The sequence below is a fragment of the Rousettus aegyptiacus genome, unplaced genomic scaffold (assembly GCF_014176215.1).
Source record: "Rousettus aegyptiacus isolate mRouAeg1 unplaced genomic scaffold, mRouAeg1.p scaffold_m13_p_10, whole genome shotgun sequence".
Taxonomy (NCBI): domain Eukaryota; kingdom Metazoa; phylum Chordata; class Mammalia; order Chiroptera; family Pteropodidae; genus Rousettus; species Rousettus aegyptiacus.
In genome coordinates, this window is record NW_023416285.1 from 49,052,769 (window position 1) to 49,077,651 (window position 24,883).

Below are 24,883 nucleotides of genomic sequence, written 5' to 3' on the forward strand. Positions count from 1 at the left end.
TTCTAGAGGGCACGTGGAGGGTATAACCTTACATAAGAGTAAAGCCAGTCCCATGGAGATGAGAGACAGGAGGAGGCAGGATGTTGATGCTCACAGCATGAAAGGGAGAGGATGGGAAGAAAAGCCGAAGGGACTTCACATACATTACCCTCTATTTTCATTATGAAGCCTAGAAGAGGGAAAAATGAAACGGCAGATGTGGTGGTTTGGGGCTCAAGGGGCATGTTAAATGAGGACTAGAAGAGGTGAAACTAATTGATATTTAAAAGAATAATGACTAAGATATGGTCTTTGCTCTTAAGAAGCCTACATTCCGGTAGGAAGACCAAATAAAGTAATTCCTTTAATAAGTAGTAAATCATAAATAATTCTTACTAAAGATAAAATAAATACCCAAGTCTTGCCATGCCAAGACAGGGAACCCGAGCTGGGGCACTTTTCTCTGGAGAAGATTAGAGAGGTAACTATTTTCCATGGTTGTGGTGGGGCTCATCAGGTCTCATCAGAGTAATTTGGAAACAAATCAAAAGGTCCTAAAAAATCCCCACCCTTTCTTTTGTTCGCAGAACATATATTGGGAGAAGTCTTCAGAGATAAATCTTTGTTTTATAAGAGTTTTCCATATGTACAGTTAAGTGATGAAATGAGGAAAAAGGACAATGAAAAAGATGACTGAATTAGAGCCCACCAACTCTCACACCTTGTTTAGGGGAGTATAAAGGACAGTTTGGGGATGTAACAAAAAATTAAAAAAAAAAAAAAACATCTATCAAAAGATTAAAAACCAACCTAAATGTTCATCAGTAGCAGACAGTTAAGTCAGTGTGGAACATCTGTGTAATGGAATATTTATGTGGCTATTAAAAGAATAGAGTAGCTCTATACATGTTGATATGAAAATATCTCCAAAATATATGGTTAAGGTACAGTATGCAGGGGAAAATATACATAGTCATCTACATGTTTATTAATGTTAAGAGTATTTCTGGAAGGATACTTGAGAAATTAGAAACAATGGCTGCTTCTGAGGAAGAAAACTTATTTTTTATTGTATTTCCTTTTGTAACTCGAATTGTGGGCCACGTACATGTATTACCCCTTAAAAAGTATTTTAAAAAGTATTTTAAAAATAGCCTCTCATTTTAAAAATATACTTCATGTATCTTGAGATAACAAAAAAAAAGTCAAACAGCTGTTTATTGACTTTTTCAGTGATGCAAATAATTTAATAAACATTCCTAAAGAGTACAGGCTGCTTTTACATTTTGGGATCACTTTGATCTTTAAAAAGATAAGGAAATATTTTCCTAAAGTACATTATATCATGAGCATATCAATGAGTCAAAGGACGATTTAATTTTTAAATTGAGCAAACTGTTTTGTGCGTGGGCGTAATTCAAACAAAGCCCTTTTGTTGCATTCCTAACCACAAACCAGGAAGCTTAACTGCGTGGGATGGGTAGGCTGATGAAACTGGAACTAGCAAGTGACATGATGTCCTTCTTAGGTGATTTTGCCACAACACAGAGCGATTCAGGAATGCAAAGCATATTTCTGAGAAATTTACAATAAAGCAGTTCAGGTATTTCAAGCAGTATTCACTGATCACCTACTATGTGCTTTGCACCTCACTGAATTATAGTAGGAGTCCTGGGAGGTCACAGATAACCATAAGAAGTTTATAACCTTGTTGGGCGTCTTTGATGCAAGAAAAAGTGCTAAATAGAATCAGAGTATCACTCATTCATTCAGAAAAATATTTGAGTGTCTACTGACTGCCAAGCATCAGTCTTGGCTCTTGACTCGTATTTATCACCTAACCTTTAAACTATGTTTATGATACAGGGCTGTGAATTAGAAAATGAGGTAAAATAAGACTGTCCAAAGTCACAAGGAGAGTTGGGACCAGAGCTGATATTTAAACCCAGGCTTTAGTCCCAAGCCTGTGCTCTTAACTTCTAAGCAATGAACCATACAAATGAGGTGGGGAGGGTAGATTACAGGGACAGACAATAAGCAAGTAAGCAAATAAACAGGATATTTCCATATAATCTAAAGGCGCTGAAGGAAATAAATTGGGTAATGTAATAAAATTGGGAGGGTCCTGCCTCGGGTCAGGGCCAGCCTCTTTGAAAGAACGCATTTGAAGATTTAAATGATGAGAAATCATCAACCATGCAAAAAAGCTGGGGGCAGAGAATTTAACACAGAAGAAACTATAAATGCAAAGACCTTGAAGTGGGAGTGAGTAGGGGGTTTTCAAGAATCAGAACAGAATGGCCAGAGCCTTGTGAGTGAAGAGCTGATGGTAGAAGTCATCAGATCAGATTGGGTTTCCTAGGCTATGGAGGTATTTATGATACAAGCACTTAGTAGCTCACATGCTGCTGGTGATAGTAGAGTGGGACTCTAATGCCCTTGAAGGAATGGTATGCTTTAGATAAATGGAAAAGGTGACAACCACAACTTGGAAATTAAAAACTTCTCAGAGCTGGAGTTAATTTTTTTTTTTTTTTTTGATGCTGTTCTTTGATGAGCTGTTATGTCTGAGACTTTGCTCTTTAGGGAGCACTAACATTATCAACTGGGCATGAGTTGAAGGTGTAAGAATACAACATATACTCAAACTATTAGCACTGCCAAATAAATCACATTTCTTAATCTACCACCTGCCTACCCATCCATCACTGGTTCACTGTACAATGCTATAACAGAAAACAAATCTGCTATAACAAGGTTCTATCTAACCCACTCCAAAAACAAATGAGAAAAAATACAATATATCAATATATCCCATAAATTCTGTTTCCTTGGGGTTTTTTTTTGAGTGTTGTTACTATTTTTCTACTATTTAAAAAATATATCAAATACTTCACACAAATATAAATGTATTCAAAATAATATAAAGAACACTCAAGTGCTGATCACCGAAATTTATCAATCTTAACATTTCTCCCATATTTACCTCAGGTAGTCTTTTGAAGAGATTTCATTTACATAGTTAAAAAGGAGATCAAAGCCATCGAGAGAAGTCATGCTCTCCCGTTTCCCAGGCCTCCTGCATTTCCCATGCTCCCTAAGGCTAACCCCTGTGGGGAATTTCCTGTGTGTCTTCTCCAGATTTGTTATGCAAATAGAGGCAAATATGAACATATAATTTCATTTCGCCTCTTTCACCAAAGGAACTAAATGTGGTGTTCTACTCCTTGTTTTTTTTCGTTTTTGTTTTGTTTTTTGAACTTATAATATATACTGAAAATCATTCTATAAGCAGTACTTAGAGCTTCCTCATACCTTTTTCCTTTTAGCTGCCTAGCATCTCATCATGTGCCTATATTATATTCATTTAACCAGACTCTTTTTGTAGATGCTTTTTGATTTCCAGTCTTTTGCTATTATAAATAATGCTTCTATGAATAACCATGCCCATACACTGACTTCTATCTACACCAACATATCTGCAGAAATTCCAGGAAGTTTAATTGCTGGCTGAAAGTAAAAATCACTTGCAATTTTGGTAATTTGCTAAATTGACAAATGACAGCATCCCTAACCTCTGGTTTCTATGACTACTGAGGCTATCTCAGACTTTCTGGATTCACAGAAAAATCTAACAAGCAAAGTTTTCCAAGGCTTTTATAATTGCCTCAATAATATCTGTGTCTTAAAAAAGTGGTTCAGTGGGTAGAAAAGTATGAATTAAGTAGTATAACCCCATAGCAACATAGCTCTTTCTGAAAAGAAAAGTTCTTTTTAAATGTCACATCCTGATAATATGCTCTGGGGACTTTTGGCTTTGACAATGGAATCACAAGTAAGAGGGAAGTCTGCTAACAGACTTAAGACTCTAACATCTAAAATTTGCATAAAAGGTAAAGAGGACCTTTTCTGTTAAGATACTTTACCCAATTCCTCCATACCTGTCCCAACATCCTTTCACTATTAGTTAATCGTATCCTTCCAACCCTCCATTCTAATTTTTTTAAAAAGATAAAATTTTATTGATGATCACACAAAACTGTTACTATAAAAGAGAGAGCGATTAGCAATGGGGGTGGGTATGTTTTAGTTAGTTACCAATGGATGATCATGTTGAAATGTTTATCTTCTCAGTATTCCCCGTTCAACACTTCTCCCCTCAACTGACACAGAGAAACAGTTACCTCTCCTGCCCACACTTCAATGTCTGTATATAAGTCATGGCAGAAATTGATACAAACCCTGGCATCTTTGACAGCATTCATCTTTGTCTTTTGCTGACTTTCAAACTCAATTAAAACAACAGCATAGCATAATAGTATAAACTATCAGTAAATATCTTTTTCTTCTCAACTCTCAATTTGTAACCACACATTTGTTAAAGAAAGGAAAGAGGGACTGGCTTTTACCAACTTCCACAGATTATCACATATAATGATTTTAGAATTTTCTTCTCTACTACTTCTCTGTGCCACAGAATATGTTGCTAGACCTTCGAGAGGAGAAATCACTTTCATGCTGGTTTGTTATCTTCCACACACAGACACATGCAGACACCCACAAACATACTCTCATGGGCCTCAAAAGGGTCATATAGTTACAGACAACTAGAAATGCCCTTGAATTACTGCTGTTAGTTAGTTAGTTAGTTTGTTTGTTTTTGAGAAGTTGCTTGGGGGCTCTCCCCGAAGACTCCCTGTTGGATGCATTAGGAGCAGCTCAGTAGGGCCCAGTAAAGGGTGTGCTGTGCATGCTCTTCCCTTCCATTTTGTGGGGTGCAGGGGTGAGGAGCAAGAGAAGAGTACCCCACTACCACAGGTGAAAACACTCCTTAATGCATAAACCTGCAGAAGATTGTGCTTTGAGGGTTTAAAGGAGTCCGAGATACTAAGATATTTCAAAATCAAGATAAATAATTTTTATACAATCCCAAAGTATAAATTAAATTTCATTTGCCAAAACAAAAGATTTTTTTGTGTGTGATGCAGAAGCTTTACCTGTATGCAGTGATTTTTTTCCAAACTCTATTAAACAAAAACAAATAAATGCCCTCCCCCCTGCCCAACCCTTGTGCCCCATGTTCAACACTAAAGAAACTCAATTCTCTTTTGGAGTAAGTTCAATGTATTGTATTGTTTTCCTCTTCTTTATCTCACTTTTCTCCTCATTTAGAGGAAGAAACCACAAATAAGAAATCAAAGGCAACAACAAAGAGAACAGAAAGCATTAATTTCTGATAAAAACCTTAAGCAATGGTCTAAAAAAAGACTCTATATTTCAAAATCATACTGGAAAAGAACTTTTCATTAAAAAAAATTCAAATACTCTTGGAAAATGAATGAAAAGAATAGTGAGAGTTTTAAGGCACAGAAGCTGAAAACTTTTGGGACATTTGCTCCACCTCCTCAGTCCATACCTGCCAATGTTTCCATAATAAATTTCCCAATAAGGAGAAGATTAACCTTCACCAACATTCACGCATGACCTGATATTGTAGGGGAGAAAATCATAAAATTCAGGAGAATGCCCACTGTTACGCACTTTCAAGTGAAAGAGTGCCAGATAAAACTTGAAAAACCAGCCCTGGGATCTCTCTCTATACATGTGTATTTTATAATATAAGCAGTTCAATATTCTTATTTTTTACTTTTTACAAGATAAAAGAAATGCCCACAATAAAGATTCAAGTTACCCTGAGATCTAGAACATTACCATGACTGTTATATCCACCTATTCTTTTCTATATTATATCTTCAGTAAAAGCATCCTTAGAAGCAAGCATTGGCATCAAGATAACTCTGAAAAGGAATTTTGATTCAATGAAAACATTTTGTTTACATTTTTGAATCAAGCTTATAAGGCTGAAAGCTGAATTCAAATGATTGTGAATAAAGGAAAAGATAATCAAGTATTTAAACCTTTAATTATGATGGAGTTAAATAACATAAAACTGTAAATTTCAATCACTTCTTTTCATGTAAACTCGAAGTCAAATGAGAAGACTGTACCTTTCTTTAAAAGTGAGAACAGATTCACAGGTTTCATTTCTTTAGAGAAGTGTTGGCAATGAGAATAGAGAACTTGGCTACTAGCACATAGGTAAGTAGTCATTCTCTCCGTGAGACAGAAATACTCTGAAATTCCCCAGGAAAAAGGGGAAACAAAGCCATGAAGTACATGACACAAAGCAATTGCTAATTTGAATGAGATAAAAGGCCACTCTCAATACTCACATCATAAAAAATATGGCAATAGTATATACAGGGGAGAGGATGATTGAACATTCCCAAACAGAAATATTAATTAATAGTGCACTGAATTATAAGAGGTTCTCACATAATTTTCATGACAATTTAGAGAAAATGGGCTTAAACTTAACGTGTGGTTGATTATTTTTCTTTATAAACAGATATAGCACAACATCAAACAGATACCTGTGAAAGGCTTGTCAGTTGAGAATCATCTTGCAATGAGATTCTAAATCTCATTCTAATGTAATAGTGGACTTACCTTGTGGCAAACAGAAACATTCTAGATAACAACCCTCTCGCCAACTGAATGTCACATTCAGGAGTAGGGTAAAAAGCCATTACACACTGCTATTGCTCTTCCTTGCTCCTCTCAGGGTTACAAAGGCTTCCTCTAGCCAGACACCGTGAACCGCCCTGAACTTGCTAAGCTTAGTGCAGCTAAGCTTAGTGCAAGTGGGAGGGACTTGTTCCCAGTCACCTCTGTAGACTGGCCAATTAAAATTCAATTCCTGCTTTAAAGGGAAGAAGAGAAGGTGGCTTAGTCACTTTTCCTGAGAAGAACCAGCATCTTAGACAATAGCAAGCAGCTTAGAAATGCCAGGATTCTATTTTGTGGGCAGGAAGAAGACAGAAGCAAGGAAAATCATCTGCTGATAAAATGCATCAAACTGAAATCAGGAAGTTTCCTTGAATGATTTTCCCTGCTAAACCTATGCCCTCCTCCACATGCAAAAATGCCACTGTCTGCAAAAGTATGTGTTAATTGCTTTAAGTTTCCCACAGTTTAAGAGGCCACTGAAGTAGGAGTTCTATATCAAGATCCACTCAGGCCTCCTAAAGCACAGTCTTAAGAACACTAAGTCAGCATCGTGGGGACAGAACTCATTGCCAAAGGACGTGCAGAGAACCAGCTGAACTAATCTTGCTGCTCAAATGAGGATGAATTAGGAGTCAAACTGTGAGTTTCTATTTTCCGTTCATCTTGATTTACTTCACAGAGCACAAAACATGTCACCAGGTATGGGTAAGTGCTTACTAATTAGATGAGATCATCATTATAATGATGGTGGTGACTGGTGGTGGAAAGTAAGGAAGGGATGAGGAGTCCATGGTGGAAAGCACTGGCTCAGAAAATCTTGAGTTTTAAAACGGGAACATTTTGTCTCTTTTACCAACTCACTGAACTATCCTAGCCTAAGGCTTGGCAAATTTTAGGGAGAATTTTCTGCCAAGATAAGTTAGATCATAGGATTCCTACTAAGTTGGATAAGAGACAATTCAGGGATCGAAGCAGAAAGGGAAGCTGGGATCGGATCTGTGAGAACAGTAAGCTCTGGGCCACTAAGATTCTTTCTCTCTCTCTTGAATTTGGTTGTTCGGCTGGTCCCTGTATATACCCTAGGGGAACGGAGGTTTTTCCTTTTGTGCTTTTTTTCTTATAAATAAGTGAGAAATTCCTTCTGTCTGTTTTCCCCATGAAAAAGGAGCTATATATATATACCTGTGGTCTACCGACTTGGAATTGGCCCCTGAGGTGACCCCAGTGCTTTTCAATCCCAAGGTCAGTGTATAGGCTTCCGTGACTTGTCACAAATCAGACTTGCTCAATGCCCACTACTAACCTCCCACTTCAACACTTGTAAGACTCTTAAGATGATGATAAGCACACCATGTCCGCATTCTCTATGTGGAAGAACAAGACACCAGCACTTCACCCCTTTCCATATTTCAAACCAGGATTTAGACCACAGCCAGCTGGAAAGATCTCCCAATGACCAAAGCTGGAACAGTTTGAGAAATACATAACCATAGTATTGGATTATAACCCACAGAGTAGAATATGGCTGATATATGATGGAGTCCTTACTGATATAAATAGTTGAATAAATAAGTGGGGGAAACGAACAGTTGTTCCTTATAGAATTTCAATGAATAAATGTAGAAAGAATGAAATACAGAATCATCTTTAGAACAGTAGAGTAAAAATATCGATTCTAAAATCAGTGGGAGAAAGTTTGAGGAGAAACAGGATATTTACATAGCCTCAAAGTTATCACTCCCCAAATATTTATTAATTACAAAGGCACAAATAATAACTTTATAATAAGTTATTATAAAGTTATTGGCAGACTTCACCTTAAGCAAGTAATCAAGGTTAACATCACCAGTAATAAATCATCATCATGTAATCCTGATAGGAGACACTCAGTACTTTACTTCTGTGGTATTCTTTCCCAAAATACATAACATCAGTCTAATCATGAGACAATATCAGACAAACCCAAATAGAAGGCATTCTACAAAATAATTGGCCCATACTCTTCAAAAGTGGCAAGGTCCTAAAAGACAAGGAAAGATGGAAGAAATATCACAGATTAGAGGAGACTAAGGAAATATGACAATCAAATGCAATAGAGGATCCTGGAACAAAAAAAAAAGGGCATTAGTAGGGGAAAAAATTGGTAAAATCTAAATAAAGTCTATATAAAGTCTTTTAGTCTGTAGTTAATAGTATTACACCAACATTAATTTCTTAGTTTTGTTATTTGTGTGATAAGGATACAGGAAATCTCTAGTATTTTTGCAACTTTTTAGAAGTCAAAATATTTCAAAATAAAAAAATAACAAAACGGACAGGATTTAGGATCAGAATTGGAACAGAACCACTCCAGTGTTCCAGTTCAGTTCTATATCAGTGACATCTGCATTACAGAGATGCTTCAGGGGATAGGAAAAAGTTAGGAAGTGGATTGCTGTAGGGGCTTATAGTATAGTTGTGGAGAAAAGACACACTTAAAATTCTTAGAGTATAAATAGAGTAAAAATTCCAGCCACTAAGACATGAGCAGAAGTGACGCATGAACATCTAGGTCATGACTTTTCAAAAGGAAATGGCTTGCCTATCTGCTCCCTTACAGTCTCCCTTCATGTACACAAGTACCGGTTGACCAGCTTTGATGATGATGGCTTTGCTGATGAGGGCAACACCAGCTTGCTTCAAAGACCGTCTCTCCGTGGTTAGGACACCAAAGGAATATATATATTTAGGTTCATTTGTTTCATCTGCTTGTTAAGGATCCCTTTGTAAAATATTTTAATTGTTGCAAGCTCAAACCCAGGTCTGTGTGATTCCAGTGCTCAAGCTCTTAACCCCTACCTATTCTCTGCTTTTCCTGCCTTCATCTTCCTGGCTAATGACCCCACAAACACCCTCAAGTACCCATTACAGAAACTTAGAAGTCATATTCTTTAATTTCTCTTCCCCCTCCCCCATCCTCATCTGCTGTTTTCCTGACTCCTGAATTCATCACAAATCTGTCTTGTCTCTTGTCCCATCGCCACCTTTAGTTCAAGTTTTCATCATTTGCCTCCCAGGTTAGTGCAATAACTTCTTGACTATGACTTTATAGCCTTGAGAACTTTGCCACTGGTGCTACATTAACTTACACAGTCCAGTGGAGTCTTATGAAATAGAAGGCTCTGCTTCTCTACGTTTTGAAGAGCCCAGGAGGCTGAAGGGAAGTGCGATAACCCTGATACTTCTGCTTCTTCAGGCTGATCCTGAAACAGTTTCTGCCAGCTGGTTCTCTTGTAGTCAGAGCCCTCTGCGAATCTTGGCCTGTCCTCAATCGGTATGTTTAAACTTTTTTGAATCATTTTTTAAAATGAAATCTTACAGAACACCATAATACAGACACCAGATACAAGTTTTGTTTTATTATATAAAACATAACAAATACTTTAGTGCACATTTGCATATCCATAAACATGGATAATTGCATAAATCTGAATTTACAATGTTTACTTATTTATAATGCAAATCCATGTGTCTACACGAAAGAACCCCTCCAAACCAAAATCAGAATAACTGAAAGCAATGATAACCAGCATCTGGTGAGGGCTTATGATGTGCGGAGCACTGCCTGACATACTTTTATGTGTATGACCACTTCTGATCTTTTCAGCAATCCTATGGTTAGTTATTAAAGCCACTTTACAGACTGGAAACTGTGAGAGCTTAAATAATGTGCCTGCAGTTATGTAATAAGTGGCAGAATCACAATATGAATTCTAGGTAGTCTAACACTACAGACCCCATCTTACTATATTACACTGCCTTTCACACTGGCACACAGCCTTCCATATAATGATGAAAATGATGATGATAACAGTAAGCACAACATCATTAAACTACCTCTTAATATTTATTTTACCTAACATTTAGTTCTCATTTTCTATGAGTGAGCTCTGTACTAAGTGGTTCGAATACCTTATCTTACTGAATTCCCATGGCTGTCCTCTGAAGTAGGTTCTGTTATGCTGACTATTGAGGCAATAGAGCATAGTGGCTATAAGCCTGGTTGAACTGTCTGGATTTGGATCCACTACCTCCCATATACTAGTGCAAACCTCACAGGACTGGTGTGAGGATTTGATGTGATCTGCAAAGTCCTGACACACCACCTACCATGTAGGAACACAGGTAAGTGGCTACAAATTTTCATCTGGCTAACTTTGTAACCTCAGGACATTCCTCAATCAGAGACAAAAGAAGTTCTAAATGACTATTAATTCAAAGATGAATTAATCTTGTTGTACAATTTAACATATTAGTCATATCCTAAGTATTAATATATCACTTTGAGTGTTTTTAATTATAGTTTTAAAAACAGCTGTGGGTATATTTTTAAAAAAGATATTTGCATCAAATTATTTGAGGAACCCTGGATTACCTCCCTGGAAATTTTAGGTTCTTCAGAACCTAGTTTAAAAAATGCAATTAAGAAGGTTATCCTTCTGAACTCCTTCTATCTGACCCCCTTGTTCAGCCCCTCCTTCCCTCTCTCACTAGCCTCTACCTTTACTAGTACCCTGCCCCGCCGCCCCCCGCCCCCTACCCAGCTTCCTCTTCCAGCGGCTGTGTCCCTTTTCTGAACCGCTCGGCACAGACCCCTCTGCTTCTTACCTGTGCTTTAGCCGAAGCTTAGCTCCTCCTGACCATGCTGCTTTCCTGTTCTGGGGTTCAGAGGTGAGGTGCTCTGGGCCAAAGGAGTCAGAAGTGCCAATACCTGCAGGGCCCGGGTCCTTACATGCATCTCTGGCAAAAAATAAAAAAAAGGAAAACAGGAATTTGAGTGTGATGGTGTTCATGGGCAGAGGGACAAATGAATCTAATAAGAAACACAAGGGCAAGTTAACCCTGGAGTTAGAGCAAAGCGACCCAGCTAAGTGCAAAGTTAGCCTGTACCCACAAAGGATCTCTGCCTTAAAGAAGGCAAATCCACCACTTCATCCCTTCCTATCTATGTTTCTATGGAACCATAAAGTGTACTTCCAATCTTAGAATACCAGATTTTCAAACCAAGAGGGGCAGAAAGATATGCTAACTCTTATGAAGGTGAACTCCCCTATAATTCAGCATCCATTGGTAAGTGAAGAACTGGACTCACTGAATCAAACTGTCAGACGAGGTGGTTCCCTGAAACCAAGACCCCACCGCCTCGGTTCTCAGTGTCTCTGCAGGGCGAGCACTCTCCAAGTGGAGCCCCCACTCTGTTCAGTGGGTGGCAGCTCAGAAGCACATGCCAGCTCTTGAGCCAGACTATTTCAGATTGTTTGGATTCCACTGTGCTGGAGGCAAGCCTTTTGTGTGTCCGTTTAAATCCACCCGCCCACCCCGAGTCCCCAACACCATCTTCCAGTACCCGTTTCGTCCATGCTCCCAGGGAGTCAAAGAAAAATGTTAAGCCCCGCGTGGCCAATGCATTCTGCCATGGGAAAAGGCCTATTTCTTCTCCTTAGGAGCGTCTCGGCTTCTGAATTTCCAAACATTCTGACAGCACCCCTAGGGCCTCCTCTTAATCAGACTGTCCCCCGCATCGGGCTTTGAAGCAGGTTTGCCATCACTCCACTTTGCTGGGTACCGGCAGTGTGCTTTCAATATCTGTCTTTAAAAATCTTTCTAAGCCTCTGAGAGCAGACTGGTGTGCATATCCTGCAAACGGGAACCTGAGCAGGTGAGAACTCAGTGCTGTTTCTCCTCTGCACAGGCCTCATGAGGGAGCAGGATTACCAGCTGTTGTTGATTTTTTTTCATTTCAGGACATGGAGGAAGATGACCAGGAAGTCAATGGGAGTGTCCACTTCTAAGCTAGTTTCATCTTTACCTTAATTATACCTAAGCACCCATACCTCCTCCTGTGTATCACTCTTCTCACAAAATTTAGGATTCCTGACCTTAAATATATTCAGTATAACTCTAAACTTGAAGTCTGAAGACTTGGTGGACGTTGTCACTTATGAACTGAATGGGCAAGTAAACTCTGGGCCTTAGGCTCCTCATCTGTGACGTGAAAAATAAGAGGCAGGATACACAATGGTTAGGAGCCTGGCTCTGGAGTCAGCCTGTCTGAGTTAGCGTCCGAGCTCTACCCACTGACCAGCTCTGTGACTTTGTCCTCTCTTTGCCTTAGTCCTTTCATCCGTGAAATGAGTGGAAAGGAACAGCAGCTTTCATAGGTGTTGACAAAATTAAACCGATTCAGTAAAACACTTAAAATAGAGCCTGGCCCATATTCAGCACTCAGCAAATTAGCTACTATTATCCCTATCTTGCAGAGTTGCTATAAAGTTTCTGAATAAAGTGTGTTAACTGTCCAGTGTTCTGCCTATGCATGGTATGTGCATTATCTTACTACAGTATCTTCATTTTAGAGCTCCTTTCAGCGAAGGTGTTAGGCACAATAGACACAACTAAAGAGACCCAACTTATTCTGGAAATAATAGCAAGAAGAGCTGGAGAGTTAACACATCAGGCCTTTTGCAGAATTCACCAAGTGGTCCTCAGTCAGGATCCCTCATACAACCCTCAGAAGCACCAACCCCAGTGGCTATCTGGCTTAAGCTGGGGTAGAAAGTAGATTCGAATTTATGTCACCATCAAATGGTCCATTCTGACGGAAGGTTTTCCTTTCCAGCTCTCCTCCAGACCAAATGTCATCTGCTAGGAGAAAACAAAGACCAGGCCTGAGCTCTCTCAAAACCTTTGTGGCATCTAATAACTTCCTCATTTTTGGCCTAAACCACAATTGTAGGCTCTGTTCTCTCTGGACAATGACTGAGCCCTTTTCTCTTTCCTTGCCCATTCCTCCTTCTTGGGAAGAACCAAGGGACAGAGGGTCCAGGGGTCACAGGGATGGGCTGGCAGAAAGAGCAGGTAAATGGGAAAGAGATGGAAGCACGTAAAAAAAGATTGTCTTATCTTTTTAAGGATTTTCAGTGCATGGTCTTTGCATCCCTAGGAAAGCAGAGACCAGCACCCTAGCACTGCTCTCCATTGCCACATGGTGTCCTGTCACCTGCCACCCTCAGGGGACCAGGGGACGTTAGCAGCTGGGTGTGAGGGTTCATGAAACCCACATTTCTTGCTGTTGGCTGCGATCCTCAGGCTAAGTCATACCCAGCCTCCCTGCTAATCTTCACCTCTCCCTACACTTGCTGGGCTGGCTCTGGAGGCCCCTGAGTGAGCTAAATGCCCCGCACCAACTAGGAAACAGCCTGGAGAGCATGTGGGAAGACTTGCCAGCACCCAGAACACACCTGTTCTGCCTTAAACTCTTTCTGGAATAATCTGGACAACAAATAAACATTTTAAAACCCAAATGTTCTAATTTAAAAAATTCCATAGCAAATCTAGGCAGAAAATAATCCTGGAATGAGTGTTGGGAAGCCTATTGCCCCAGAGACCCCCCAACGGGAATCCTCACTTTGCCCTTTACTCCCCCTGCCAGTTATCCTATCTATATGTTGAACTCGGGCAGTCTCCAGAATCACAGAGTTTTCTACCCACCTGCGGTTACTGGGCTACCTGCCTCACAGCAGACTGGACTTGACCAAGCTGGCCATGTGCTTTGATCTCATTGGGAAATGGTGCTATCGTGGTTCCACATGACTGGGGCAGATTATTCCAAGTCTTTCCTATAAAAGGATATGTGTACTTTCCCACACGTCAGGAGTTATTCCCATAATTTCTCTATAAAGGCAAGAACTAATATTTTAGCCCCATCTTCCAGATGAACAAACAGAATCTAAGAGGTTAGATATCTTGGCTCAAACCACACATGGAATCAATCATACCCACTTGGGATGAAAATCACTGACAATCACCTATTCTTCTTCCTTTCAGTTTAGAAGTTTCAAATTTTTTCAGTTTATCACAAAGTCTATAGGTCTCAGAATCCCTAATCCAGATTTTGTCAGAATGGGTAGAGAATGTTACCAAATAAGCTTATTTTTACTTAAAAGATACTCATTGGTACATTATTTTACTTAAAGATACCCAAAGGTACATTATCAACACCTTGGAATCGCTGAAACAGCTTCAAGTGAAAAATACAGAAATAAACCATATTAACCTCCAGCCTCATGGGGCTCCTTCCAGATTCCTGAAAGGTTCCACCGTCTCCTGGCTTTTTCACACTCGTGCCCTTCAGGTTTCAGTTTGGACATCATTTCCGCTGGTTGCAGGTCAGGGTGAAGGGACCCCCTCCATGCTAGCAGAGCAGCATACTGGCTATTGATGTACATTTCAAAGTGCAGTTCTTCCCACTGCCTATTTGCTGGTCCCTCTTTTCCATTACAAGTTCAGAGGCAAGCAGGCCAGCTTGTTGCCTGGCACAGAGAATTGTCCAATAGATGACATACTGCTAAATGTTCAACAGATCTGTCAAACGGATCTCCTATCTCCTTTTAGTTCACAAGCTAACTGTTGGCAAAACTAGTGAGATATTTTAGGGGGCTGTTTTTGTATTGTTTCTTGCTGTTCTGCCTCGATATCACAAACTGTGAAGGATGAAATAAGAATCAAAACTGTTAGCAGGGGCTAAAAAAATTATTGTGATCCAAATCCCCGTATCATCTTTCTTCCCAAAATAGTTAAGAAACAAGAAATCCAGGTCAACCACCTCCATATTTATACTTTCTCTGATGAGTACATTCACACTTTCTCCTCTCCCTGCCCCCAGTAGTCATAATTCTTGAATATATACTGACTGCTTTACTATTTGGTATTTTAATAGTGGTTGTTAACTGATACCTAAACTGAGTTTCAGCCAATAAAAAGTTCAAGATCATTCTGTTCCTGTGGTTCTCTTAAGACACCAGGAAACCTGGGGAAGAACTAGAGAAGCCAAGTGAAAGACTTAAGAAGGTGGGCGGGTCCCATTAAAACGGTCTCTCCAGATCCTTTTAGTTCCTGGTTTCTCCCAAGTTTAAGTAGTTTCACTTTGTCCCTGGTGGAGTAGGGGGGCCAAGAATCACGTCTCCTTGGCAATGGACTGTTACAACCTTAGAGAAGTGCTTGGTTTATCTGTTAGAAATCAGCAGTTTCTTCCTTTCTATTGTGTTTTTTCCAGTACAGAACAGCTTCCTAACTGTCTGCTTCCACTCCTGTCCTCTTCCAATCCAGCGTCTACCCAGTAGCTAGCATTCCCTTTAAAAAAATGTAATTGGGCCATGTCATTTTCTAATAAAGCCCTAGCGTAGCTTCCCCTGCACTTCTGATAAAACCTAAGTTTCTTAACTTGATCTGTGAGGCCTCGAGTGACCTGGCTCCTGTCCACCCCGCCCATAAACATCACCCCTCTCCTCCCGCCCTGACCTCACGGCCTGTCTGAGCTCCCTAAGCCCTCCAAGTACTTCACTTTCATACGTGCCGTTTATTTCCTCTGCCTAGAAGAGCCTTCCTTCCAGTTCTTCACTTGGCTGGCTCCTCCTCAGCCTGTGGTCCCAGAACACCTGGTCCTCAGGGAGTACCTCATCTACCACAAACAGTCTCTTTCCTGGCACCTGGTCTTTTCCTTCCTTGCACTCATGGCTGAGCGTAATTGTTCAATTGCTTATGGTCTGCATCTTTACCAGCAGTAAGCTAAGTGACGCCAGGGCCCACAGTTGGCTTTTCTTCAGTTTGTTTTTTTAAACCATTGTATATCCAGGACCCAGGACAGTGAGTGGCTCATGATAGGTACAATACAGATCTGTTAAACGAATCATAGGAGACTGTAAAAGAATTAATTGTATCATGCATCCAAAATGGAGCTCTATACCTTTAAACTGTTAAAGCATTAAATTGTTTATGTACGTGTTTTGGGGAAGATAGGGATCTCTTCTTTTAGTCGCTTTCTATATAAGGTTGAGTCAATTTCTTTGTGAAAACAGAATTGGGCCCAAACTGTTGGTCCATCTCGTTAGCAGCCAGCTTTCGTGGGAGTAGCAAGGACCTGGGCTGGGGGACCATGGCCAAGCCTTTTGACAAACAGCTGGCACAGCTTGGCACAGTTTTGCTGCTTTGTTTCAAAGCTGTCAGAATGCTTAAGGTTAAGGAGACAGAAGTACATTTACATAGGACTAAGTTTGTTTTCAGAAACTTTTGGAGAAATTCCTTTGGATTTATACTGGGTGCATGTGTGTGCTGGTTTTCATAATTTGTCTTATCAAAAGTTGTGCTCTGAGTTTCCTCTGTTTATTTTTTCTTTTTATCCTGCGCCATGTCCATCATGCATGAAGCTGGACTTACTGTCACCTTTCTATGCTGTTAGCAGGTCTCTGGTGTCATTACCATAGGCTCCCCAGCACGAGTCCCTTCAGTCTCCAGAAGGCAGGAGAAGACCTGGATTCTTGGCTTCTTCAGTGTCTGAAGGAAGATTTTTAAGAACTGATGCTGTTGGGTGCAGATTTCTGTTCTTAGCCTAAGACAGCTATTCTTCATTCTCTGATGGCTGAGCATTTATCAAAGGTTTCACATTCTCAGCGAATCTCCCTTTCTTTAAAAGTCCCCTGTTCCTGTTACTGTAAGACCTTTGGTACCTACACATTTAGACTTAACCTCTGGGTCACTGTCCCTTCATTACTTTTTTGCTTTTTAAAGTATTATTTACCATCTAGGAGGCTCTCACTCTGTATCCCCTTGGGCCTGTATCCTATCTGGTGCTTTTCATCATATGCATAACATTCACTTGTACTTAAAACTCCTTCTGTCTTTCAGCTAGCCCACCTGATCTGCAGCTTGGTTACTACCTGAAGGCCACACTTAACCCTTTAGCCGTGCACAGATGTCCATCTACGTCCCAGACCCACGTCCATTTGTATCTCTTGCTCCTCTTGCTGCTGTTTTTCCTCACTTGATTTCCCCTGATACCACCCAAATGAATCCATATGTACAGTTTATACCACTGAAATAAATTCTGATAATTTGTGAAACCAGAAGTGTAACTATCACTAGATCTCAGCCAATGACCTCTATGCTAACTTTGCACAGAGTTTGGAAAAGGGTGAGTAGGGGGAAAAAACCAAATATTTTAACCTAATAAATATTTAATCTCCTTCAGATTCACTTCTGACTTCGATCGCTCTACCCACTGAGTCTATAACAGGATCCCAAGGCAAGTGCATAAGAAAACCCGCGGTGCTCATGCAAGGCCTTACATTTAAGCTGATAACACCAGCATTTTAGGGGTATGATACTCTCTACAAACAGAGCCTGACCTTAAATCAACTCAGAGAAGTGGCAGGCTGTGTGATATGTATGAACAATATGAATTCTGGAGCCAGCTGCTCAGGCTCTGTCACCTAGTAGGCATCTAACCTTGGGCAGGTCACTTAACCTCTTGTGATGCAATTTCTTCCTCTATAAAATAGGAGAATAACAGCACTTGTGTCACAAACCAATACTGTAAAGCACTTGGAACAGTGCCTAGCAATAAATGGTAACTTCTTACCAACAGAATGGGAAATTTTCATTTTGGGGGCACATAGTATGTACCAGATACTGTGCTTTAAAAGTTATTCAGTTAATTTTCTTATCATTGGAGACAGTGATAACCCTCATTTTACAAAGAAAGCAAAATAAAAACAAGTAGAAAAAGGTATAGCCAAAGGCCATGCCCTCTCTACTCCCCCCGCCGCCATTAAACACTTCTGAGGATAACTAGGCTTTGAACACTCTTTCCTTAGACATCAGCCACATGCCAAGCGATGCATGCCTGTCATTTCTCCCACGTCGCCTTTTGGTCCTCATGAGACAAAAAGACATGCATGCAAACCAAAGACCAGCAGATATACCAAAATGTTACTACTGGATGATACTAAGGGTGATATTCTTCTCTTTTTTTGTAGCTTGCAAAGTGTTTACAATTAACGTTTATCATTTTAATTATCAGAAAAAGTAAATTAGCTTTGTTTTGTTCCTCGTTAGAATGAGTCTGAGTCTAATTTCTCCATATTTTTAAAATTTGTATTTTACTTTATTTTTATTTTTTACATCTACAGCACCTGGTCTTCCTAGGTGGTCTCCCATACAAGTACTAACCAGGCCCAACCCTGCTTAGCTTCCAAGATCAGACGAGACTGGGTGTGTGCAGGGTGGCATGACCATAGATAATTTCTCAATATTTTTAAAGGAAAACCTTGGTTGGGCAATGGAAGTGGATGTTCCTGTCCTGGGAGCCAGTTCGAGCAGTGGAAAGACTTCCCACTGCAGCAGGATTCACTTGGGAGCTTCAGCAAACACTGAAAATACTCGTCGAAGGAGGAAGCAGGATTTCTGGGAAACCAGTGTAAGCAGAGGGAGATGAATGCTTCCTGAGAAAATTCAGCTGCTGCCTTTCTTCCCCTACTCCTTCTCTCTAGTGTTCCCAAAGAACCATATAAACCTCCACAGTGAACCATAAAATTTCCTTACTCTAATATCATATATTATAGATTGAAAGCACCTTCCATACATTATTCCATTTGGGCCTCATAATAATCCTAAAGGGCATGTCGAATAGGAACTATTTATCCTCATGTAGCAGGTGTACACAGCCTCACAGAGGAATTGTTAGTTACTTGTTCAAGGTCAGGACTTGTAAGCCACATGGCTGGCACAGGAAGCCAGGGTCCCTAACTCTTAACTTTCATGCTGTCTCTTATGTCACACTTACTTGGGATTCTACAATGCTAAGAGTCCATTGACAAGGTAGCAAATATTTAATACCAAAAGCATTTTCTGAAGTGGAATTACTGAAATTCAGATGGGACTCCTCTCTATCCCTAAGCCAACTATCCCTAGATGCTGCATGATGTAGCACCAGTAACGACCTCTAGGAAAGCACGTTGGTAAGAATCTACTTGTGAGAGAAACAAGAGGAAAGAGAACAAGCAGCATCATGATGGAAGTTACACGGGAAACTGGGTTTGGTAATACTTACTCCCTATTTCTACAAAACATTAGGAAAAGGAGTTTGAATGGTCAAATAGACACCAAAAATGGCTGTATGTGCACATCCCATTACAGAAGACAAATATTGGACCCGCAGCCAGGAGACCTACACTGTCTGTCTGTAAGAGCTTTAGGATTCCTTTACCTTTAATGGTCTATGAATTAAGGTGTAAAAGGGGCATAAATGATACATCTCAAGTGAGAAAATATCATCTCTGAGTACCTCCATGCACAAGTGATGAGTACTTTCTGCATGCAGGTTCCAAGTTGTAATTTGTGTCGAATAAAAGACAACTTCTGACCCCCAGTCTTGCTGGAAAGAAACACACAGGATTTGGAGCCAGGTCAGCCTGGGTTCCCCATCTCTGCCAGTCCCTAGTCACTATTCTGTGAGTCTTAGGACCTCATCTGTGAAAAAAAAGGGAAGAATAATTACCTGCCTGGTGGCACTGCTGTGGTATCCAATGAGCCTAGTGTGTGACAATCCCTACAAGATAGGAGCTATTATTAAGTCAAAGTGGCCAATAAGAGAATGGGGAAAGTCACACAAGGGATGTGTCAGGATGGCAGTACATTAAATTCCTTATAAAGGGAAACTGCAAATGTCTAAAGCATTTGGGGAGGGATATAAAATTTAACCCCAAAATGGAGAGGTTTTTTGCCATTTAAGAACAGGAAATATGGGGCACCACCTGGGCCCCTTAGGAACAGACTAGCACAGAGGACCTAGCCCTGGTGTGAAAGAAATGGTTCCTCAAGTGTCAAGGATGACAGAATTCACGTGAGTTCTTCAAAGGCCTCCTGTCACCAGAGGGAGCCTCAGGCACTGGGCAGGGATGACAGCGAACTGGGCAGTGAACGTATCCGCAAGGCTGTTTTAAAAACATGGGTGTCAAATATAATGATGGAAGGAAACTAAACTTTGGGATGTGAGCACACAATAGAGTATAGATACTGAATTATGTTGTACGCCTGAGATTTATATAATGATAGTAATCATTTTTACCTCAATAAATTTAATAATTTAAAAAAATATAATGAGTTTGAACCCCGTTTTTTTGAGCTCCTGGGGTCCTTTGACCTTGGGCTCTTGGGCAAGAGACCCCTCCCCTCCTGCAGGCAGAGACTCTGGCAAGTCCCTGGGGTCGCAATGTGGTTGGTGGGAGCCAGAGTTTCTCTTTCCCATCTATTTGCAAATAAGTTGCTCCTGTCCTAGTCCTGCCTAGAGAAGAGGGGTGGACATTAAAAATATAAATGGAGACTGTCATTCATCGGGGGAAAATAAGTCCCTTGCTAAATTTGGCATCCGCTGAGGAATCTTAGCAAAAATGAACTCACCTCCTTGTCTGTGAGGGAGGCCTAATCCTTACTTTGCCCAAGAGGATTATTGGGTCTTAGAAAGAAGCTCACATGCACTTTTTTTTAAAGCTCGTGCCAACTGCATTTGTGTCCACAATATTCAAGATTCGTTCTGCTTTTTAGCATAGATAATAGACATTCCATGCTATTTAAATGCCTCCAAATCTCAGAGCTAAATGTTTCCACCTTTGCTATCATCCAAAGCAGGGCTTTCTCTGTCTCCCAAGCTTTCCCCCAGCTGTTGCTTTATATTCTTTGGAAGTAGTTTAAACAGAAGGCAAGATACCAAAGTGCAAAGCATTTGTGGAAAAGTCATTGTTTATGGTTTACAATATGCCTTTTCAAGGTGTTTGTAACTATGGTTCCATGAACTGGCTTTTAACTCATCCCATTATTTTTCCTTCCCTTTGGTTCTACAGGGTTAGTGTAATGCATTTTAGTGTTTTTGGCTTTTTTTTTTTTTTTTTTTTTTAAATCTTGTATGGTCCGACTCACTCTAACACTATTTTATTCTCTCCAGGGGAATTCTGGAACCACTGACATATATAACACAAAAGTGAGACAAAAATCTATATCTTTAATTTAGCTTGACATTCTCAAACACCATTTAAAATTATTGTAAATTGGCACCTGTGTTGAGCTTTACAATTTACAAAGTATTTCTACATAACAAATTTAATCCTCATAACAACCCTATGAAGTATTGCCTCCCTTTCACAGAAATGGAAACTGAGGCACAGCTAATTTAAGTAAGTTGTTCGAGACCACAAAAATGGTAAAGCCAGGACCCAAACCTTCTAAGCTCTGAAGGGTGGGTGCCCTTAACCACCTTCCACAACAATCGCATCACCTAAGGGCTTAGTTAGGTTATTTTGTAGGGCTGAAAGATCTCTGGAAAACTGAGCTGCCTTATCCCAAGAAGAGCAGAATTCTTCAAGTACTGTCTTCCTCAGAGGCAATGATTTTTGGCGGTTTTCACTGGTAACTACTACTCCTTACCCTCACTACCAGGGCTACATCATTTCTACTTGTAGTTATAATTTCTCTCTTAACTCTGGGGTCAGTTAGACTCCAAATGAGAAGTAATTTAAGCCTTCGAGTAGTATCTTAGGAGACAGCTTTAGGACAAGCTCTTAGCTAGTTGTGTTCTCATCTTGAACCTCAAGTCCCCGTGCAATACCCCAGTTCCAGTGCCTCCCTGGTATTTCAGGGTGGATGAAAACCTGCCTTTGATACCAATTCCTTCAAGGCCAAAGACTGGCCTTGTTAATGTCCACTAACCAGCAGTTCCCAACCTCTTGGGCACTAAGGACCGGGGCGCCCATAAAAATCTAATGCCTGATGATCTGGGGTGCAACTGAGGCGGTGATGCCATATGGGGGAGAGGCTGCAAATACAGATGAGGCTTTACTCGCTTGTCCACCCGCCACTCATCTCCTGCTATGTGGCCCAGTTCCTAATAGGCCACGGACCAGTACCTAGTCTGCAGCTGTGGAGTTGGGGACTCCTGCACTAACCCATAAATAGATGGTATTGGGAACAAAAGCACACGAAAGGCAGGTAGGGAAGTTTTACCTGACTAGACAGAGCAAGTCCCTCCCCCTCCACTGGGCACTAATACAGAGATGGGGTGGGCATCAGGCAGGAATTTGGCAGGTCAGCCTAGGCGGAAAATACCCTGTGGGCTATACATCACCCCTCATCTTCCCTCCTCCTGCAACCCCAACACACCAAGCCTGGGAAAGGTACAGAACCCACAACAAAGAGAAAGTACTGGACTGTGACCCCTTGCTGGAATCCAGCTGCAGATCCAGCTGCAGATCCATGGCCTCCACTCCAGCCAGACCTGGCTCAGTAGGGGAGGCTGCCTCCTCTCACTATGGCATTCCAGCTGCTAGTGGTGAAGAGGTAACCATGGGAACTGACACAAAGGGTTTAAAGTTGAGCGAAAAGAGACTGGAGGCGATGGTGAAGAGGCAGAGAAGGACTTCAAGTAACAGTGCTGCAATTCTCCTAACTTTAACCATTCATATCTATTGTGAGTTAGACTAGGAGAAAAGTGGAACCTGTACACTGCAAAGCAGCCTTGAAAGGTCAGGGACAACCAGAGAGCTAAGATCCTTGTCGGTTCTTCCTCCCCATTTCCTCTCATCCTTTCAGAGATCAGAGCTTTAAAAGAATTCTGTCTGCGAGTAATTTTGCCCTGAGATAATGTGGCTTACTTGGGTGGACAGAAATGGCATACAGTGGCATTCCTTCAAGAACACGGCAATGGGGCTCCTCCCCATGCCCCCTGGCTTCAGCCTATTGCTTCTAGCCGCACCTCCTCTGTACAGTGGAGGGCTTCCCTGGTGCGTCTGTAAAAAGACCTGGCACCACTTTCATGGTTGGAAAAAAGGTCCCGAGACTCTTGCTGTCTAACTCTGCTGCAAAGGAGAAGCGTGGGTGTCAAGAGAGGATACAGAGCATCCTGGTGGGATCAAGTGAAAAGGCTCATATCTAAATAGGAAATTAGGTCCTTATATCTTTTAACCACATTTCCCCCCTGGGCATCTACACATTATTTTAACAAACTGGCCATTGTGACTTCTTATGTCTTCATTAAAGCAATAGGATTCTCAGCCTACCACCTAGGATTTATTTTTACTTGAAGTTCTAGCTCAGGGTTCTCCTGAATGGAGTTGAGGAAATGCAATGGAAATAGCGAATACAAAATACCCTGGGTCAATAGTTTACTTTTCCTCTGACTATGACGGGGCCCTGGAACACATTTCTCACTTTGGCATCCTTGCAGCGACCAAGACCATATTGCACCTACGTCCATCCCTAAATGGGCTTCGTGAAGTCTAGGCTGAATCCTAACAGGTGGCCAGGTTGTCCACAGTTTTTGTTCACAAACTAACTTCTTGAGTCACTGGGGTAGGGGGTGAAGGACAATGTCAGAGAGGGCCACTGATAGGCAGACTTTTGAGAGCTGGGGAAAGAACTTGACAATTACATTAGCTCATCTCCTGCAACAGTCTCCTCCCCGCCCCCTGCCCCAGAACAAGGCAGTAAGTAGACCCGTTACCATTTCAGAACACACTCAGGAGTGGACCAATTTCTCCACCAGTGCTCACTTGCAGGCAGCCCATAACAGGATACTAGCACCACTTACCGGTGTTACTTTCTCCCTGCGATAATTAAATCTTAAAAATAATTCTACCTAAAAGGGAAAAGTAACTGACATTTATGACGAGCCTCATCGGCTGAGGGCAGGATCTTGTTAGGTTCCAATCCTGGCACTTCCATGCCCTCAGTGAGTTATTTAACCTCTTCTGTGTTGTGAGCTTCCTTGGTGCCTACCTTGTAGGAGTGTGAGGAAGATACAAGAAGAATTTCAGACAGTGCTCAACTCTTAGCAAGTACTTGGTAAATATTAGAAATGAACACCCACAAGGTGCCAGGCTAGTTATTTTTACATTATTTTTTAGTCATTTACTCCTCGTAACAGCTTTAATCTGAATAGTATTAATACTACTTTCAAGTTATTATTATTAATGTTGTTGTTGTTGTTATTATTATTACCATTTTGCAGATGAGGAAGCTCAGGCTTAAAGAATTTTAAAAACTGACCTAAATTACCAGTAAGTGGCAGAGCTCAGATTCAAACCTAGGCCATCCTTTCTCTACCACATAAGAGCATTTCACTACACTAAAGTGCCTTTCTATGAGACCACATGGCTGTTGTTGTTATTTTTTGTAAAGAATAACAAGAGGAAACCTTAGCAAGAAACTCTGTTAAGACAATAGCACCAATGAAAAAGAACCAGGATTTTAAACCTCCACCATCAATCAGCAGGAGCTTTTAAAAACAACCAACCAAAAAACCCAACAAGACTAACCTAAGACAGAGCCCTCTACTCTGAAAAAACATTCTGAAAGAAATGGATACACATTTATACTCAGGGGGTCTATGAACCCTTGAGTGTAAGATGTCTTATTATTCATCGTTAAATTCCCAGAAGCTAATAATATGTTCTCAGGAAGTGTTTAATGT

General features: G+C 40.7%; 1 protein-coding gene and 1 non-coding gene across 7 annotated transcripts in view; both read right to left on the reverse strand.

Moving 5' to 3' along the window:
* The window catches only part of SHROOM3 (shroom family member 3), a 279,842-nt gene that overhangs the window by 44,440 nt on the left and 210,519 nt on the right, over window positions 1-24,883 (reverse strand). For all 6 annotated transcript variants that reach the window (XM_036227824.1, XM_036227825.1, XM_016156012.2 and 3 more), the window contains one exon: window positions 11,197-11,328. In XM_036227824.1, coding sequence (XP_036083717.1) covers window positions 11,197-11,328 — 132 coding nt within the window. The remainder of the gene's footprint in view (window positions 1-11,196; window positions 11,329-24,883) is intronic.
* LOC118608888 lies at window positions 18,546-18,664 on the reverse strand. The gene has a single exon (XR_004953218.1). It is a non-coding gene; the product is annotated as a 5S ribosomal RNA (ribosomal RNA).